The sequence below is a fragment of the Erinaceus europaeus genome, chromosome 9 (assembly GCF_950295315.1).
Source record: "Erinaceus europaeus chromosome 9, mEriEur2.1, whole genome shotgun sequence".
NCBI classification, from domain to species: domain Eukaryota; kingdom Metazoa; phylum Chordata; class Mammalia; order Eulipotyphla; family Erinaceidae; genus Erinaceus; species Erinaceus europaeus.
The window spans coordinates 49,148,989-49,169,353 of record NC_080170.1 but is presented as its reverse complement, the minus strand read 5'-3'; the positions used below and the strand labels follow the sequence as shown (position 1 = coordinate 49,169,353).

Here is a 20,365-nt window from a genome sequence, read left to right as displayed (position 1 = left end):
TTTCCAAAATCAGAAGCAATTCTGTGTTATATATGTAGGGTTTAGGATTTGTTTGATGGTTTTTTTTAATATGTGTGCTGTCTATACATGAAAGGAAAAAAGGAAAAGGTGGAGGAGGAAGGAAGAAAGAAAAAGAGGTAGAAAGAACAATAGCATGGAGAAAAGTAAAGGAAATCAAATAAATAAAAATATAAAGGTTTTTAAGTCAAATAATATGTTTAATTTCGATAGGAATTATAAATTTGTTTTTCAACTTCAAACTTATTGCTAAGTGGCCGTTGCTAGGACCTGCTTTGGAATGAACTGGCAGTTCTAGTTCTGTTCTTAGCCTAAAGGGTATGTCACAAACACTTAAATAGTGGTAAAATCTTTTTTCGAGATGTGAAGAGAACTCTTTGAATATTAAATAGTTTTCAACCAGCACTTCTATCATGCGCTTCCCAGTGTTGGAAAAATTCTTTAATTGTCTTCCTACAACTTCAGAGGGAAGATCAGGTTGCTAATCTTGCCATGACCTACGTTTTTATCTGATTTGAGCTACTCCTTAATTCTCAGTTGTGCCTGGAAATACTAAATAAGTGTGTACTGAATGAGAGATTGGATTCACTAACTCAAATCCACCATTTTATTTTATTTTATTTTTGTAAAAAATTAATAGGTAAGAGAAGTTTAAAATAACAGGATCCAGAAAAGAAAACTTGACATATGTGGGATATATGGCTGAAACATCCACTACCTATTCCCTGATCACCTGTTTATAGACAAGAACTCCTTCAGGGTAATGTCTGTATCTTTTTCTCCTCCTATAGAGACTCAGTTCTTGGAAGAGTGCTGTGTTAGACAACGTATCTAATTAATGATTTCATAGTTCTTGTTATTTCTGTAGAGATGCGTTATGGATCAATCACAGAATGTCTTCCTTTGAATTGCGTTTATTTATTTATTTATTTAACATGTCTATTGGATTTAGGCACATTTTTTTTTTAGATCAGGAACTGTTCCTCATTTTGTGCATACTCTTTATAAAGCAATACCTATTCATAAATTTTGGTTTAATTCATAAATATAGATCATGTAGTTGGATGTATTCTGGTCTTCCTTCCTCTCCAATACCATGTGGATCCTTGCAAAACTACATACAAAAGTTAACAGTCACTATGCTTTCTTGCAAAGAGCTTCCATTTGAACATGTATATATATATATGTATCCTCAAATTGACAGGCGGTGCTTCCTTGCCTTTGGGTGAGTGTATTGGTGCATGTGTGAGCACACCTCTTCTATTTACAATAACAAATTAACATTTGACTGGACTTCTTTTTTTCTTCATTTACTTAGTGACATATATTTAAGAATCACCATGTTGACATATTACATAAATGCTTTGTTGAAGTACATATAGTTGATGCTGTAAGAGAACAATAAGGGAAGGAAAAAAAAGCACAGAGAGTCATTATTCCTTGTGTTATCCAGTCTCTCTCAACCTGCCCTGACCCTTAGACCATCTCACTGATGTCATAGTTGCTGTCTTATGTCATATTAGTTGAAGACAGACATTACCAGCATTAAGAACAGGATGTATTTAAAAGGGTCCTTTTAACTCAAATCTCCTTTGCATCAAGATATGCAACATGAACTCAGCTTGAATTAAAAAGTGAAAGATGACTGCATTACTAGCCAGTGGAAGTGGACTCTTTGGACCACAATGGCCCTTTGATGATATCCCTAAGGCAGTCACAAGGTAAGAAAGGATTATTTTAATATATATTTATTTATTTCCTTTTTGTTGTCTTTGTTGTTTTTATTGTTGTTGTAGTTATTGTTGTTGATGTTGTCTTATTGGATAGGACAGAGAGAAATGGAGAGAGGAGGGGAAGACAGAGAGGGGGAGAGAAAGATAGACACCTGCAGACCTGCTTCACTGCTTGTGAAGCAACTCCCCTGCAGATGGGGAGCCGGGGGCTGGAACCGAGATCCTCACATTGGTCCTTGCGCTTTGCTGCAAGGACCGCTGCGCTACCACCAGACTCCCAAGAAAGGATTTTCTATGATACCTTGAAGTAAATCAGAAATAAAATTGAAAAGCAATGTATTTGGAGAATAAAACATGTAATTCTTGCTCTTCATTTCAATGTGACTATGTAGATAAATCTAGAACAGTTAGTTTTACTAAAATTAATCAATTTAACATGTAATCTTATTATATTAAAACCTCCAAAGATTTTCATGACTGCAGAAAATATCTCTATGTTATATTCTCTTATACCGGGCTCTCAATTACTTACCAAATATGTTTTGTTCACTGCTCTTCTAAAAATTAATTCTGTTACCACCTCAAAATATTTGCACTTACCTAAACATATCATGCTGTCGGCCTGCTTTTGTCTCTGTCTACTATCTTCTTTTTAGGAGGAACATTCTCCATGAGAAAGCAAACTGGTATTAACATAAAGGCTTTTCAAAGCAATGCAGCCTGACTCCTACAGCTCTCTGGAAATCATCCTTTGGAATGTTGTGTTGCTGGGGCTGTGTTAAAATGGTTCTGTCATGGGTGGTTTGCTGTACCCTTTATATTCCTTCTCATTTCCTTGTTACACCAACTTGCAATCACTTCTTTTAATACGTTTTTAAAAATTATCTTTATTTATTTATTGGATAGAAACAGCCAGAAATCGAGAAGGAAGGGTGATACAGAGGGAGAGAAGCAGAGAGACACCTGAAACACTGCTTCACCACTCTCAAAGCTTTCCCTCTGCAGGTGGGAACCAGGGTCTCGAACTGGGATCCTTTAACATTGTAACATAGGCACTAAGCTAAGTGCGCCATCGCCTGGCACCTCTTTCAATACTTTTAAACACACTGCAGATGGTCTTGCATTCAAAAGACAGTTGACAATTTTGAATTGTAATTTAAGGAGGAAGCTGAAAAAATAATCACCTCTGATATTTTTGTGCGTCTGTATGGACTATAAGAATCTCACAAAATACTAGTGAATTTTTACTTTTAAAGATTTATTTATGAGACAGAGAGGAGTACACTACTAGAATTCACTTTAGGCATGCAAATCTTGAGCTCTAGTTGTCTATCATATCTAGTAAGTATTTGCCATTCCATAAGTTTCTAATATTTTCCCCTATGCTTTACTTTAGGCGTTATTAACTTTAGGTCTTATATGTCTCTGTGTGGTGTTATCACCTTTATAAAAATTGAGACATTTCTTAGTTCAAGATTATGATGAAGAAGAGACTTTTAAAAATTATCTCCACTTCAATATAGCAGATTTTCCTAAAGACTATAAATATCTATATATGAAATAACTATAAAGAAAACAAAACTTTCAGCAGCCAGGCATGTAGTTCACTGTTAGTACAGAACTTATGCTTATAGATACCAGGTTTGATCCTTGGAATAATATAAGTCAGAGTGATATTCTGGATCTTTCTCTTTTATTCATAAATAAATGAAGTTTTTAAAATAAACACATACATACCTCAAGGAACGTACAACACAAAGTCCAAAATTCATATCCACAAGAGAGAAGAAACTAAAAATATTTTAGAAGAAATAATGGCAAAAGACATTTCAAGATCTAAGGTTGTCTATTCATGGTTTTTTCTGTATTTTTTATATTTCCTTATATTTTTATGTATTCGTTTTACTTATTATTTTGACTTTTCCTTTTGACTCACAGGGGGCTTTAACGCAGACTCATTTTAACCCTCTGTTAGCTTGTATGTGACGCAACCAGGTTATGTCATTTTTTTTCTTTTCACTTTTATGGGGCCTTGGTAATCAGAAGTTATTGACTTGATTGTGACTTTGCCAGTATCTTCTTGAAGCTTTCTGTATCTTACTTTAAAATGTGTTCTTTGGAAGGTGCTATGGCAGGGTGATGTTTCTATCTCTCTGAATAAAGTTGCCTAAAGCAGTGAATTACAGCTATGAAGTTTGGTGCACCTGAGGCTCCAGACACACTCACACCCACCCCCTACACACATATTGTTCTTAACTAAAGATCATAAAGATAATTATATTTTCTTCCAAATGCTTTTAAAGTCTTTTATTTTTTTACATTTAAGGATTTATCCAGCATGGAATTAGTGCTTGCACATGACCAGGGGGTACTGATCCAATTGAATTTGTCAACTTATGCCTACCAATGGTCTCAAAATTATTTATTGTAAATATAGTTTGAGAATCGGAGATAGCTGCCCAGAAAGGATGCATTCTTTGTCATGTATGTGGCCCAGGTTGAGGCCTGGCAGCAGAGGAAGCCATGGTGTTAACGTGTCTGTCCACCTCTGTCTTAATCCGAATGAAAAAAAGCAGCCCACAAGTGGTGAAATTTCACATGTAGGAGGGCCCCACTGTGCTAAAAAGAAAAATACTTATTTAACTTCTCTTATAATGACTTGAAAATTACTTTTTTAAATATATATATATATATATTTTTAAAATATTTTATTTATTTATTCCCTTTTGTTGCCCTTGTAGTTTTATTGTTGTAGTTATTATTGTTGTTGTCGTTGTTGGATAGGACAGACAGAAATGGAGAGAGGAGGGGAAGACAGAGAGGAGGAGAGAAAGATAGACACCTGCAGACCTGCTTCACCGCCTGTGAAGCGACTCCCCTGCAGGTGGGGAGCCGGGGCTCCATCCGGGATCCTTATGCCAGTCCTTGGAAAATTACTTTTGTCACACATTACAAGCTTACATGGAATGAGTCTGGATCCGTTTTGTTCCACACTCGGGTTATATTCCTATTTTAGGGATACAATTTTATACTACTTGCTAAATTTTGTTACCACACTACACTCATCACCAAAGTACCACTATTGTTCCACCAAAGTCTATTGGACATCTGGTCTTCTACTCTTGCATCCTTTTAGCGACCTCAGTTCTATGTCAGTTTGATTTTTCCTTTAACATTGTCGATTTCCTTGCTTTGTCTAAATAAGTGAGTCAATTTATTTATTCTTTTGACTTATTTCTCTTAGCAAGATCCCTCCAATTCATTGAAAAGGGCGAGATTTCCCTTTCCCTCTTTTTCAACTAAAATACCCCTACCCTTCCCATTTACTATTCGGATGACGGATTCCCCTTTCAATTTCCATCCTCCAAAAGGGACAAGAGAACTATGTTTTAAGCATGCGCAGTTCACAAGGCCGCAAAGCCCTTGGTGCTCAGCTCCAGGGAGCCTCAGATTCGTCGCAAGGCGGCTGACGCTTCGCCTGCGCACTTTAGGACCCTGCAGTGGGCGCATGCGCCTTGAGACGGGGCTGGGCCGCGCCTGTGCTGGGAGCCCGGGAGCAGTGGGAGGAGCTGCGCCTTCACCGTGGTAACCACCGCGCCGCCGCCGCCCCTCCTTGCAGGCCTCTGCGCTGTCATCGCTTAAGGGTGTAGAGGCACAGTGGTCCCTGAGCTCTAAAAGGGCCGGTAGGCCTCTCCGGGACCCCCTGTCGTCCGCACACCTCCGCCACCATGCAAGGGGAGGACGCGCGGTACCTGAAAAGGTGATGCTTCCTGGCCTCTCGGCCTCCTGCGGGCCTGTGCTGGCTCCTGGGGCCCGCGGGCCGGGGTCCTGTTTTATTGGGATCCCGGGGTCCGTGAATTTTCTCTGGGAAAAGCTTGAGTTCAGGAGGGGAGGCGAAAGAGAGAGAGAGCGAGAGAGCGAGAGCGAGAGAGAGAGAGAGAGAGAGAGAGAGAGCTAAGTCCCTGGAAGGGATGGACAGAGGTGAACTGAGACAAAGAGGAAGTGTCCGGTCTCACAGCCCCCAAGGCTGCATCCCTGCTGTGTTGTTACCTTGTTTTGGGTGCAGTCTGACTTCTGTCCTCAGTCTGGGGGGGGGGGGGGGTTTCTTCCCTGCCATGAGGCTTTGAAATGATCAAAAGAGAAAGACGACGACTGTTCCAGTATGGGAGGCAAGGTGATGTTGCTCTCCTGCCTGTGTCTATTTTTCCCTAGTACCAGTCATTCATTTTGTTGCTTCTTAGTTTTTTTTTTTTTTTATTATTGTTTTGTTTTTGTACAAGGGTCGAAATTACCAAGAATTTCCAGATTAACATGGTACACGGCATCATTTATTTTTAAAAAATTGCAGTGTGTTTATTTTTATTATCTTTAATTTATTTACTGCATAGAGACAGAAATTGAGAGGGAAGGGGATGATAGAGAGGGAGAGACAGAGAGACACCAGCAACACTGCTTTACCACTTGCAAAGCTTTCTCCCTGCAGGTAGGGACTGGGGGCTAGAATCTTTGTGCACTGTAACATGCGCTCAACCAGGTGCCACCCGGCCCTGTTTGTTTATTTTTGACAGTTGTTCGTTGATGAGATAGAGCATCTCCGCAGTATATGGTGGTTCCAGAGGTCACTCAGGACCTCAGCATGGAAGTTCTGTGCCATACCAAAATCACCTTTAGGACACTATAGTATTAGGTTTAAAAACAAAACAACAACAACAACAAAAAAAACCTCATGTGCAGGGATTATTTGACTCTTTATTAAAGGAAATACCCTCAATTTGAAAGAATATCTCGCACTGGAGCAAGAGTTAGTAGTGATCCAGTAGGAAAAAACAAAAAATCAGTGGGTCCACGCAGTGACACAACCTGGTTGAGCACACACTTTACAGTGCACCAAGATCCAGGTTCAAGTCTTCAGCCCCCACAGGTGGGGCTTTGCCCTGCAGGGGGGAAAAGTTTCATAAGTGGTGCTGCAGGTGTCTGTCTCTCTCTCTCACTCTCCCCTTCTCTGTCTCCCCCTTCCCTCTCAATTTCTCTCTGTCTCTATCAAAAATTTAATAGAATAAAAATATTTTTTTAAAAGAAAAAATTAATTCGCACTCCCAGTTTTCATTAATTGCCCATTACTGATTCGAGACATACCCTGAGAATGTCACCTGTTTTATTTAGGACACAATTTCTTTGTCTGAAATTGGGACAAGTAGCACCTTATAGGAGACACGAGGTCCAAATATAAAAATACATTTGAAAGTTTAAATGTATGTAGAGTGGTTTTAAGTCATGACATATTTTTAATATATGTATTCTCAGCAGGAACTTACTGATCACAAAGTGCTCTTGTAACTTTAATTTGTTTTTCTTATTGTTACTTTCTTTGTTCTGTTTCTCCACTTAGTAAAGTCATTGCTTGATGTTTTTACTAGTAAATACAATTTAATTAACCTTAAAGTAACATACTGTTGTACATCTTCTCAGAAAGCATATAATTAGTGTGCTTTATAGTTAGCTTGATTTCTATAGTGCTACATTTCAGTCTTTCAGTTTGCCCTAGTTTTTTTTTTTTTTTTTTTATTTAATAATGTTCAATAAGTCCATTGGATAAGAGGGGTACAATTCCACACAATTCCCACCACCACCTGAGTTCCATATCCCATCCCCTCCAGTGGAAACTTCCCTATTTATCCCTGAGGGCGTATGGACCCAAGATCATTATAGAGTGCAGAAGATGGAAGATCTGCTTTCTGTAATTGCTTCTGTGCTGGTCATGGGCATTTCCAGGTTGATCCACACCCCAGGCCTGTTTCTGTCTTTTCCTAGTGGGGCAGGGCTCTGAGAAGGTGGGGTTTCAGGGTACATTGATGAGGTTATCTCATCAATGGGATAGTCAGGTTGGCGTCATGGTAACATCTGCAACTTGGTGACTGATATAAAGATTATATTAAGATATAAAGTGGAACAAATTGTTTAATAATCATCAACTTAAAGATAAGAATATAGCAGATGAGATTTGGGGTCTCCATTTTGGAAAAAACAAGGAAGTCTATTTTTTTTAATGTTTTTTTTAATATTTATTTTATTTATTTATTCCCTTTTGTTGCCCTTGTTTTATTGTTGTAGTCGTTGTTGGATAGGACAGAGAGAAATGGAGAGAGGAGGGGAAGACAGAGAGGGGGAGAGAAAGATAGACACCTGCAGACCTGCTTCACCACCTGTGAAGCGACTCCCCTGCAGGTGGGGAGCCGGGGTTCGAACCGGGATCCTTATGCCGGTCCTTGTGCTTTGTGCCACCTGCGCTTAACCCACTGCGCTATAGCCCGACTCCCAAGGAAGTGTATTTTAAGTATAGTCCAAGGAGCCCGTGACTTTACTAATTTTTCCTGAGCCCGATAGCTAACACACATGTGGTCTAAAGGTATTGTCTGGGGAGATGGCATCAGATTTGGAAATAGAATTAGAAAGCCAGATCAGGGAAGAGTAGCACCCAAATATGGAAAGAGTATATAAATACCATTAACTGTAAATTCTATCAGTTTGACCTGGGGCCCCTCTTGATGTGATCTAGGACCCCGTATGCCCTAGTTATTTTAACTACTCTAGTTTTGGGCTGGTAACCTGAACTTGTATCCAATTTGTGTATTGCATATATTGAATTTACTAATGTTTTGGTATTTACCGATCTGCCTGTTCACTTACTAGTTTCATTCATTGCAAGCTTTGCCCTATGTGTCTGTCAATTTAGTTGCAGAGCTATCTGGACTCTAGCATTGGTGTTTTTTTGTTTTTTTGTTTTTAATTTTTCCTATTCTGTCAGTGTCCTTCACTCTTTTTTATTGTTGTTCTCACTGGGACTTCACCTTTCCAAGCCTTTTGTTTTTCAGGTGTAAAGAGATACAGAAAAAGCTACAATAGCATGGATGCTTCCTTCAGTGGAGTAGAAGCCAAGCTTGAGCCTGGGTCAGGCACTTCACAAAACAGGCAGGCACACTTTAGATGAGCGATCTTGTTGGCCTTGTACTTTACAATCATTGTGTTACTGCAGATTCTAAAGCCTTCCTCTTTATAAAGAATTCTGGTGAAGGCTGGGGAGATTGCATAATGGTTATGCAAAATACTGTCCTGCCTGAGGCCTGAGGGCTCAAGTTTAATCCCCAGCATCACCAGAAACCAGAGCACTGCTCAGCTCTGGTTTCTCTCTCTGTATCTCTCTCATTAAAATAAATAACAACAAAAGATTAAAAAAAGAATTCTGGTGAAAGGATCATTAAAAAAAAATTAGAGGGAGTTGTGCGTTAGTGCAGCCGGTTAAGTGCCAGGATCAACATAAGGATCTCAGTTGGAAATCCACCTCACCACCTGCAGGGGAGTTGCTTCATAGGCAGTGTAACAGGTCTGCAGGTATCTTTCTCTCCCCCTCTCTGGCTCCCCCTCCTCTTTCTATTTTCTCTGTCCGATCTAATAATGCCAATATCAACAATAATAACTACAGCAACAATAAAAAAACAACAAAGGCAATAAAAGGGATAATCAATAAATATAAAAAATAAAATCTTTCTAAAAAAATTAGAATGAGGGGCTGGGAGATGACTCATTAGGTAACACTGTGCAAGAGGCCCCAGATTCAATACTAACACTGTGTGGGAGCACCATGGATGGGGGACACTTCCTATGCTGGCTGTCTCTCTTCTTTCTTCTCCTCTAGTAATATAGAATTAAAGGGAGGGCGGTGGGCTGGGAGACTGCTTAGTGGTAGTATGCATGTTCAAGACCCTCATTTCATCTCCTGGTGCCACATAAGAGATTTAAATTGGAAATATGCTTTATAGACTCCAAAGTACTGTTCCTAAATGAAGAAGAAAAAAAAACTGAGTTTCTGATTATTGTAACTAATTTAAGGTATTGTCATATTTCTTTATCAGGCTAATTTATCTTACTAGCTAGTTAGCTATAACAGCAGTAGGAGGTTTTGATTCCATTACTTAATCTCTGCTAGCACAACTTATTTTATCACCTCCTAAAGCAGCCAAGTGGCAGAAAGTGATTTAATTCACTCTTGGTTTACTACAATTAAATCATTCTATAACTTTAGGACGTTGGAACCACGTATGTACAGCCTCTCTATGAAAATACTGATGATAAAAATCAAATCCGCACTGAGATTCTACCTCACACCTGTGAAAATGGGCTCTATCAATAGAACAAGAGAAGATAAGGGTTGGAGAGGATGTGGAGAGAAGGGAACTCTACTACATTGTTGGTGGGAATGCAAACTGGTATAACCACTATGGAGAACAGTACGGAGAATCCTTAAGCAAATACAAATGGAAATGCCATATGACCCAGCAATTCCACTACTAGGCATAGACCCAAAAGATACAATAACACTGATTCAAAGGGATATATGCACCCCCATGTTTATAGCATCTTTATTCACAGTGGCAAAAACCTGGAAACAACCAAAATGCCCTTCCACAGATGACTGGAATAAAAAAGTTATAGGACATATGCTCAACAGAGTATTGTGCAGCGATAAAAAGGGATGATATGGTGTCCTTTGGGATAAAATGAATTGGAGATTATGCTTAGTGAAGCAAGTAAGGAGGTGAAGGGCAGCTACAGAATGATTTCACTCATCTGCACAATATAGACAATTGAATATACAAATGTGGAAAAAAATCTCAACCCATTTTCAAGACTGTGGTTATCTATGGGGGTGGGGTTGGGGACACAGACTTTTGGTGAAAAATAAAATAAATAAGTAAATACATAAATAAGTAAATAAATAAATAAATGACTCTGGAGGGAGGTTCAGGTCTTGGTGCATGATGGTGGGGGAGGATCTAGGCTAGGGGTTAGAGTGTTTTGCAGAAAACTGAGAAACTTTATGTATGTACCAACAACTGTCTTTACTATTGACTGTAAACCATTAATCCCCCCCCCCCCAAAAGAGGAAGCGACAGAGACACCTGCAGCACTGCTTCACCACTCATGAAGTATCCCCCTTGCAAGTGGGGAGTGGGAGCTTGAATCAGGGTCTTTGTACACGGTACGTGTGCACCACTACCTGGCCCCCCTCAAAAAAAAAAAAAAAGAAAGTACTGCTGATTGGTAACCATAAAACATAACCCACTAGTGTGTTTTGGCTACATAGTTTGAAGAATTATTTAGGTACTAACTCTGTAATTTATGAAATGAGGTAAAATGATATATTAGCAATAAACTGAAGTTTAAAAGGTTTCATGCTATCCTGTGTTAGTTAATGGGCTAATTCTTGGGCAGGTGATTTTTTTTTTTAAATAAAAATTTTGAAGCAGCTGTTTTTAATTTTGATTTTTTTGGTTATTCTTTCTGATACCATCTTAATTATATACATTTCATTCACTTACTTTCATGCATGATTTGTTGGATAAATGTTTTTTTCCTAGGTAGAAGTGTTCTGCAAGATCAAGAATTATACATACAGCACACAAATGAAGAAGAGATTATTTACTGGCAAAAGTCAAGAGTAAATCTGTTTTAAATGCATACGTTAAATCTAGCCCATATGTGTTTAGAACTAGAAGCTAGATAAAAACTATGACATTTTGTGACTATTTAATCTGTCTATGAACGTTTTTATTTTATATTGTAGGAAAGTTAAGGGAGGAAACATTGATGTACACCCATCTGAAAAAGCACTTATTGTTCAGTATGAAGTGGAAGCTACCATTCTCGGAGAGATGGGGGATCCCATGCTGGGAGAACGAAAGGAATGTCAAAAAATGTAAGTTTTCTTCACTTGTGCATACTTGGAGGGTAGTAAGGCATATGCAAACTTTACAGAAGTCTGAAATTATTTAGGTCTGTACAAATGATAGATTACTGAGTCCATTGTACCAGATGTCATCTAATTGGGTTATGTGTAAATGTGAAGTCTAGTCCTGAGAAACTGAGTTTATCTGAGCATAATGGGAACTTGCTGAAAATTCAATACCCACTGCGAGTTATTGCATTTAGCAAAAGCTTAGTATATAAACTTCTGTGACTAGTGAAATAAAACATAAAAGATATCTTGATGTGCATCTTTTTAGTTTAATTCATCCCATACAAACCCACTCAGAAAGATATTAGTAATAAGCATTTCTCACTCAAGGATCTCCCAGTCAGTCTCCTTCACATGTGCCTTCCTTTTGCAGAAACCACCTACACACTGGTGTTTTATTTGTCTGAAGTTGTGCTAATGCGGCTCTCCTCCTCCTCCTCTAGTGTCTCAGAACCAAAAAACTAAAGATTTGAGATCATGGATTTTTTTCCTATCTTTCTTTCCATTAAAAAAATCACAAGTTTGGAACTAATTAATTTTTTGTCTATTCTTTTTGTTATAGCATTAGGTATATCATGCTGTTATAATGCTTAGCATACTAACATTACTATGCTAATAATATTCAACATAAAAAAATACTATTATGTATTCTAGTGGTTTTCCACTCTCCAATTCTCTCCTCCCTCACTCCTAGAGAACCTTTAGCAATATTGGGAGACAGTTTTGGATGTCAGAACTGGAGAGAGGTGCAATTGTTGCCTAGTGTATAAAAGCCAAGATGCTTCTTAATATTGTACAATGCACATGGTGCCGCCTACAAAGGAATCATCCAGTTGCAGAGTTTAATGTTACTGCAACAGAGAAATGTTGATGCTGGAGTTGGTGTATTGCACCAAAGTAAATGACTCTGGGGTAGGAGTGGGGAGGGTTCAGGTCCTGGAACATAGAGGAGGACCTAGAGGGGGTTAGATTGTTATGTGGAAAACTGAGAAATGTTACACATGTAAAAACTACTGTATTTTACTGTCAACTATAAACCATTAATCCCCCCAGTAAAGGAAAAAAAAGATATATTTCTATTGCCTTATTAAAGCTCCCTAGTCAGAGAGACGTATAAATGCTAGGTTAATTCTTGTGAACATTAGAAATGATTCTAGGGGGAGTCGGGCTGTAGCGCAGCGGGTTAAGCGCAGGTGGCGCAAAGCACAAGGACCGGCATAAGGATCCCGGTTCGAACCCCGGCTCCCCACCTGCAGGGGAGTCCCTTCACAGGTGGTGAAGCAGGTCTGCAGGTGTCTATCTTTCTCTCCTCCTCTCTGTCTTCCCCTCCTCTCTCCATTTCTCTCTGTCCTATCCAACAATGACAACAACAATAATAACTACAACAATAAAACAACAAGGGCAACAAAAGGGAATAAATAAATAAAATAAAATATTAAAAAAAAAGAAAAAAAAAGAAATGATTCTAGGGAGCAGATGGTGGTACTCCTGGCTAAGCGCATACATTATAGTACACAAGGATCTGGTTCAATCCCCTGGTCCCCATCTGCAGGGGGAAAGCTTCACAAGTGGTGAAGCAGTGTGACAGTTGTCTCTCTGTCTCTATCTCCTCCTCCCTCTCAATTTCTCTCTGTCTCCATCCAATAATAAATAAATAAAATTAAATAAAAAGAAATGATCCTAAGGGATGTGTGGTAGCTTATCTGGAAGCTTCATGAGCAGTGGAGCAGTGATACAGGTGTTTTTATTTTTCTGTCTTCCTCTCTACTTCTCTCTGTCACCCTCTATCAAAAAAATCGAGAAAAAGGAAAGAAATGTTCACCAGGGACAGTGAGCCTTGCCTGGCACAAAGCACCAGCAGTGACCCTGACAGCAAAAAAAGAAAAAAAAATCTATTAAACTTAAGCATAAAAGGAATTTATAAAAGATGATTCACATCTTGGAGGACCAGATATGCATTTGCCTAAAAAACTGGGAATAATATCTAAATCACTCTGTTGGAAGGATTCCAAGAGAGAGTCTATGACAGAGTGATGATTTTACAGACACTGAGTAGAGGACATTTCCCTAAGATCTGTATCTCTGGTGTTTCTAAATGCTGTCATTTTTCTAAAAATAGACCATCTTCGCAAATTATTCAAATTATTCTTATGTCCTTATGTTTTCCTTTTTCAATGAAAGCTTTCCGTGAGTATGTCCACGTTGCTACCCATTTGAGTCTTTACCCTAAACCTATTTTTTATTCTTCCTATATCTCCCTGATGCTGTAAATTAATGTAAATTGGCAGTTATTTCCAGATTCTGAAAAAAAATAAGCAAAACACTTTACTAATGACTTTCCAATGACTCTCCTGGGCTAAATTAAAAAGGATGAAGGAGCTTTTTTACATTTATAGTACACTAGCAAGTATGAAATGTATTCAGCTCTAAAAATTCCTTATATATACCTTAATATGCATCTTATTTTTCTTCTGCCTTTTATATAATCCACTAGAATAAATTCTCCAAAAGTAATATTATGTCTTGTTGTTAACTGAAACAAATAAACAATAGTGAATTTGATCAAGAAAGTTACTCTTTTTCGGCAAGATAGCTTCTCATATCCAATAATGACTAAAAACTTTATACTACATCAGAAAGACTGTTTTAAAGCAAGGTCTCTGAATATGTTTAGCAGAATCAGATGTAGATTTTATGTTTCTCTTATTGTCTCATTTCTCTAGTTCCAAGAAAGTAATTGGTTTTCTTTACTATGCCTAATGATACCTAATAGTATGATTTATAAAATGTTTAAATGCTGTGAGAATTATTTAGAGGAAATACTGTACATTATTGCTTCATAATATGTCAGTTAGAAAATTCTGGTATGCTTGCAGCATTCGTCTTAAAAGTCTCAATGCCAACACAGATATAACTTCCCTGGCACGGAAGGTGGTTGAAGAGTGTAAACTCATTCATCCCTCAAAACTCAATGAGGTGGAACAATTATTGTATTATTTACAGAACCGTCGTGATTCATTATCAGGAAAAGGCAAGTAGAATTCCTCCCTCTAATAAGGAACCCAAGTTGTTTTAGTATAGCCTGGGATTTTGATATTTAAGTGCTTTTATTTTTACTTTTGTTTCAGTTTCAGTGAATATTTAAGTTAATGAAAGAATAAACAGTGGTTAGTTTCCTAACACAAAATTGCCAGTTTCTGTTGAGTAAAAAATGAATGAATGAATGTCATACTCATTTTAGAAAAATCCAAATATTTTGACAGAAACCATCTATCCCAGCCAGGCTTACTTAGTTTTTTTTTTTTTTTATAAAATAAAATATAAATTTATTTTAGTGAATGAGATACAGATAGATACAGAGAAAAACCAGAGCATTGCTTAACTTTAGTTTATGGTGGAGCTGGGGAGTCAACCTAGGATTTCTGAGCCTTAGGCCTGAAAGTCTTTTGCATAATCATTATGTTGTCTCCAAAGCCAGAGATTGATATTTTAAATATTTTCAGTTGACATTTGGCTTACTAGTTCAATGAATTATTTGTGTTAAAATATACTTACATGCTTTACACTATCCTACAGATATAATTTCTATAACTCCTATGAATTTGTCATCAGAAAGTGTATTATTATTCTTCATTGTCTCTGTTGTTTCTGTGTTTAATTCTCTCATAAAAGGACCAGGAGTTAAATATTATAGCTAAATTCTTTCCCTCTGTTTATTCATATCCTTCCTTCCTTTCTTCCTTCCTTCTTCCCTCCCTTCCTTCCTCCTTCCACCCCTCCCTCCCTTCCCTCCTCCCCTCCCTTCCTTCCTCCCTCCACCCCTCTCTCCCTTCTTCCCTCCTCCTCTCCCTTCCTTCCTCCCTCCCTCCCTCCCTCCCTTCCTTCTTTCCTTACTTCCTTCCTTCTCTCTTTCTGTCCTTTAAAAAGAAAGAAAGAGAAAAAGCAAGCAAGCAAATAAGCAAGCAAACAAGCAAGCAGAAAGTATCTTGACCACAGAGGTGGCATCATCCTGCAGATATTGAGCCCTAGTGAAAACCCTGGAGGCAAAAAAAAAAAAAGAAAAAAAGTCAAAATGAGACAGTCTTACTGTATTAAAATGCACTTGCTAGTTATAACATTAAATTTGACATTACTTGAATTTATTTTAATGTTCATGCATTTCTTAGGTTTCTTGAACCAGATCACCAAAGTATTTTTTGATAGAAAATGAAATCTGCTACTAATCAAATAATTCACAATAACAAATACCTCCTAGTTGTATTCAACACATTTGAATACTTTATTTTGTAACAAATGAGGATTAAACTATAAAAATATTAAATACATTTGTGATCCAATTTTACCTATTAGAAATAATCAGGGGCCAGGTTGTAACGCAACTCGTGGAACACAACATTACAATGAGTAAGGACGTCAGTTCAAGCTCCCTGTCCCCACCTGCAGGGGGACAGCTTTGCAAGTGGTGAAGCAGTGCTGCAGGTGTGTTTCTTTCTCTCTCCCTCTCTATCTGCCCCTTCCCTCTTGATTTCTGGCTGTCTCTATCCAAAAAATAGAGATAATAAAAATTCTAAAACTAATCAGTTAACTTTTCTTTGCTAGCTTTTAATTCTTTGCTAATTTTATTCTAGCTTTTAAATGACTATTTTTTAAATAATTGTTTTTCTTATTCACACCTTAACTGTAAATTAGGAAAAGAGGAAGAGAAAAAATTCATAGTGTTTGTTGGCATGGTTATTTACGTATTGAGAAAATGAATCTAAGGAGGAAGGCCAGACTGCTGCCTAACATGACTTTGGAGTTATTTATAGATGTTATTCATTATACTCTCTTTGATATTCTCATTATAGCTGGATATAGATGAACATTTTTCTTGATAGATTGGCAAAATTACAATTTCATAAATTATCAAGCTCTAAGATCTGCAGCTTAGCTAAAATAAAACTCTGCTGTTGAAAATAAAAATTACCAAGAAATACCAAGAAATACCGACCTTAGTTCTCCTTATTAAGAAAGATCTCTTTTTACAGAGAAAAAAGAAAAATCAAGCAAGCCTAAAGACCCACCTCCTTTTGAAGGAATGGAGGTAAGATTGAATTCTAGTTTAATAGAGGATTTATTGTAAGGTGGCATCTTTCTCCTCAGTAATACATACAATCACATTAGTCAGGTGAGTAATTTTGAAAATGATTCAACATAGAAAATCAGTGTCACTGATTTTTTGAATTGTGTTTTGGAATATTATTTGTTCTATTGGTGTAAATATAAAATATTTTTTATTAGGATTTTTTTTTAAGTTGGAGCAAGGAATTTATCTTTTTATTTATTTTTTTTAGGACAGTGAGAAATGGAGAGAGGGGGAAGACAGAGAGGGGGAGAGAAAGACAGACACCTGCAGACCTGCTTCACTGCCTGTGAAGTGATTCCCCTGCAGGTGGGGGAGTCAGAAGCTCGAACCGGGATCCTTACGCTGGTCCTTGCACTTTGCGCCACGTGCGCTTAACCCACTGTGCTACCGCCCAAACCCCTTCTATTAAGATTTTATTAGACTAGTTTTACAAATAATAGTATATGTTCCTTTTTATCATGTGACTTATGGTATAGCTCTTTTGTATGGAGCCCTAGCACCTAATATATTGGTCACAAAATGTTAGTTCTTAGTGATTTTGTTGATCACTTTGAGTACTTTGTTTTTTTATTTCAGATTGATGAAGTTGCTAACATCAATGACATGGATGAGTACATTGAATTATTATATGAAGATATTCCTGACAAGGTTCGGGGTTCTGCTTTGATCCTACAGCTTGCTCGAAATCCTGATAACTTGGAGGAGCTATTATTGAATGGTGACTTATAGTTATAAATATTAAAAATTGAAAAAATGTGAATATGAGTTTTATTTTTAGTTTTAAAAAGATTCACTTGTTTTTATGAGAGAAACAGCAAGAGGGGAGAGAGGCTAGAGCATTGCACCGTGCTAGTTTATAGTGGTGCTGGGGTTTGAACCTGGGACCCCTGGGGCCTCAGGCATGCAAATTCTGTGCTAGAACATGTTGAGCTATCTCCTTGGCCCTGAATAAGAGTTATAAGCTTATTTATTTATTTATTTACTTTAAATGTAATTTTTAAAAGATATTTTTATTTATTACTGGATAGAAACAGAGAGAAATTGAGAGGGGAGGGAGATAGACATCTGCAGACCTGCTTCACCACTTGTGAAGCTTTCCCCCTATAGATGAGGACGAGAGGCTTGAACCTGGGTCCCTGCACACTGTAATGTGTGCACTTAATCAGGTGTGCCACCACCTGACCACCAAGAGTCCTATATTTATAATTGTAGAGGAAGAAGTATATATATATGTTTTTTTTTTAAATTTCTGTTTATTTCCTTTTGTTGCCCTTCTTTTATTGTTGTTGTTATTGATATCGTCGTTGTTGGATAGGACAAAGAGAAATGGAGAGAGGTGGGGAAGACAGAGAGAGGGAGAGAGAGAAAGACACCTACAGACCTGCGTCAATGCCTGTGAAGCGACTCCCCTGCAGGTGGCGAGCCTGGGGCTGGAACCGGGATCCTTATGCAGGTCTTTGTGCTTTGCACCACCTGCGCTGAACCCACTGCGCTACTGCCTGACTCTCAAAGAAGTATATTTTATATCTAATTTAGAGATGTACTTATTTTCTAACTATTGCCTTCTTTTTAAAGTAAATTTCTTAATATGAAATCATAACAGTTAAGAGCGGGGGTGGGGTGGGGGGCCTCAAACTGGGGTCCTTATGCCGGTCCTCGTGCTTGGCAGCCACCTATGCTTAACTCACTGTGCTACCGCCCGACTCCTAACTTTTATCTTTGAATTAGGATACAATAGCAAACTTCTGGTAGTTGTATATTATGTACTTTTATTAAATTAGAGTTCAAATATTAGTTTTCTTGCAGTTGGAAAGCAACAGCAATCTCTTTGTACATATATATAATACATATCTACGTATCCCAAAAATACATATGCTGGTTCTTATTTTTATTACTTTTTTAACTGGGGACTTTATATGCACACATAATTGCACCATTCTTGGTGGCCTTTTTTTTTTTAGACACCAGAGCACTGCTCAACTGGGACTTTAGAGCCTCAGGCATGAGAGTCTCTTTGCATAACCATTATGCTATCTACCCCTGCCCAACATTTTTTTTTCTTTTGAGAGAGAGATAGGAAAAGAAAAAGATATAGTGGAGTCGGGCAGTAGCGTAGTAGGTTAAGCGCAGGTGGCTGGAAGAGCAAGGGCCAGCTTAAGGATCCCAGTTCGAGCCCCTGGCTCCCCACCTGCAGGGGAGTAGCTTCACAAGTGGTGAAGCAGGTCTGCACTGCAGGTGTCTTTCTCTCCCCCCTCTGTCTTCCCCTCCTTTCTCCATTTCTCTCTGTCCTATCCAACAACAATGACATCAATAACCACAACAATGATAACAAGGGCAACAAAAGGGAAAATAAATAAATATTTACAAAAAAAAGAAAGAAAAAGATATAGTACAGTACTACTCCAGCACTTGTGAAACTTCCCTTTTACATTGGCGCTTCTGTGCAGTGACCCTCAGCTAGAATCTTGACCCTTTTTAAAAATATTATTTAATTTTTATTTATTTATTACATAGAGACAGAAATTGAATGGGGAGGGGGTAGAAAGAGAGGAAAAGAGACAGAGACACATGCAACTTTGCTTCACTACTTGTGAAGCTTTCCCCCTGTTGGTAGGGATCAAGGGCTTGAACCCATGTCCTTGCACAGTGTAATATGTATGCTTAACGAGGTGTGTCACTTCCTGGCTCCCTAAACCTAGAGCCTTGTATATGATAAAGTGTGTACTTAATCTGGTAAGCCATCTCCATCTCCCATTTGTATTTTTTCAAAATTCAGTCTTTGGAAAAACAAAACAGAGAGGGAGAGGGAGAGAAGAAACCAGAGCATTGCTCTGTTCTGGCACATAGTGGTGCTGGGGATTGAACCTGGGACCTATAGAGCCTCAGGCATGCAAGTCTGGTGTGCAACTGCTCTTTTATATACTTGGCCCAATCTTTATAATTTTTAGGTTGAATTTGCTACCATGTATTTCTTTCCTTAGAGGTGCTAGGTAATAAAGAACAATGGACTGTTTTTTTTTTTTTTTCTTCAGTAATACCATTAGAGTTATTTCAAGTGTATGATTTTCTGTTTGTGCTTTTTTTCAAAACTAAAATATGGGCAGTGTTGTTATTTCATTTTCATGTTGCACCTAAAGTTTATTTATGTATTTACTGATTGGATAGAGACAGAAATCAAGAGGGAATTGGGAGATAAAAGAGAGTGACAGGAAGAGAGACACCTGCAGCAGTGTTTCACTGCTTGGGAAGCTTTCCCCTCCCCTCAAGTGGGGGGAAAACCTGGGTCCTTGTGCTCAGTCACATTTACACTGTACCAAGTGCACCACCACCTGGCCCCCAATTATCTCATTTTCATCTCCTTTTCATCTGTTGTCAGACTCCTTTTGCAGAGTTTATAAAGTATAGTGCATACCAATACTTTGTAGCTTGGAAAATTTATGCAGAGAGTCTTCTAACATTGCTGCTATTCCATTCTAGAAGTTAGTACATAATAAGTGGAAATGCAAATCAGTAACTGAATTATTTTAAAACGATTGCTTGCCATCCATAATATATTTCTTACTTTATCTGAATCATGTTTTTGTTTTATAGTTCTAGACTTAAAACTTAATATTGTAAGTTTTTAAGCACAAGCTGTATATTCTAAAAACAGCATTCTGTTGGAAAGAAGCATCCTACTTTTTGTTCCAGTTCTAT

The 20,365-nt window shown here is 37.9% G+C and overlaps 1 protein-coding gene across 5 annotated transcripts in view; it reads left to right on the top strand.

Annotated features, from left to right (window-relative positions):
* Positions 1-1,645: 1,645 nt before the first annotated feature.
* Positions 1,646-20,365, top strand: part of KIFAP3 (kinesin associated protein 3) — a 127,048-nt gene continuing 108,328 nt past the window's right edge. Inside the window, exons 1-6 of one of the 5 annotated variants that reach the window (XM_060197864.1) lie at positions 5,292-5,511; positions 11,172-11,247; positions 11,374-11,505; positions 14,421-14,575; positions 16,572-16,627; positions 17,246-17,387. In XM_060197864.1, the coding sequence (XP_060053847.1) occupies positions 11,213-11,247; positions 11,374-11,505; positions 14,421-14,575; positions 16,572-16,627; positions 17,246-17,387 (520 nt within the window). In that variant the 5' untranslated portion in view covers positions 5,292-5,511; positions 11,172-11,212. Of the gene's footprint in view, positions 1,740-5,291; positions 5,512-11,167; positions 11,248-11,373; positions 11,506-14,420; positions 14,576-16,571; positions 16,628-17,245; positions 17,388-20,365 lie in introns of those variants that run through there. The other 4 variants (XM_060197863.1, XM_060197862.1, XM_007523791.3 and 1 more) reach the window with 4 other exon arrangements.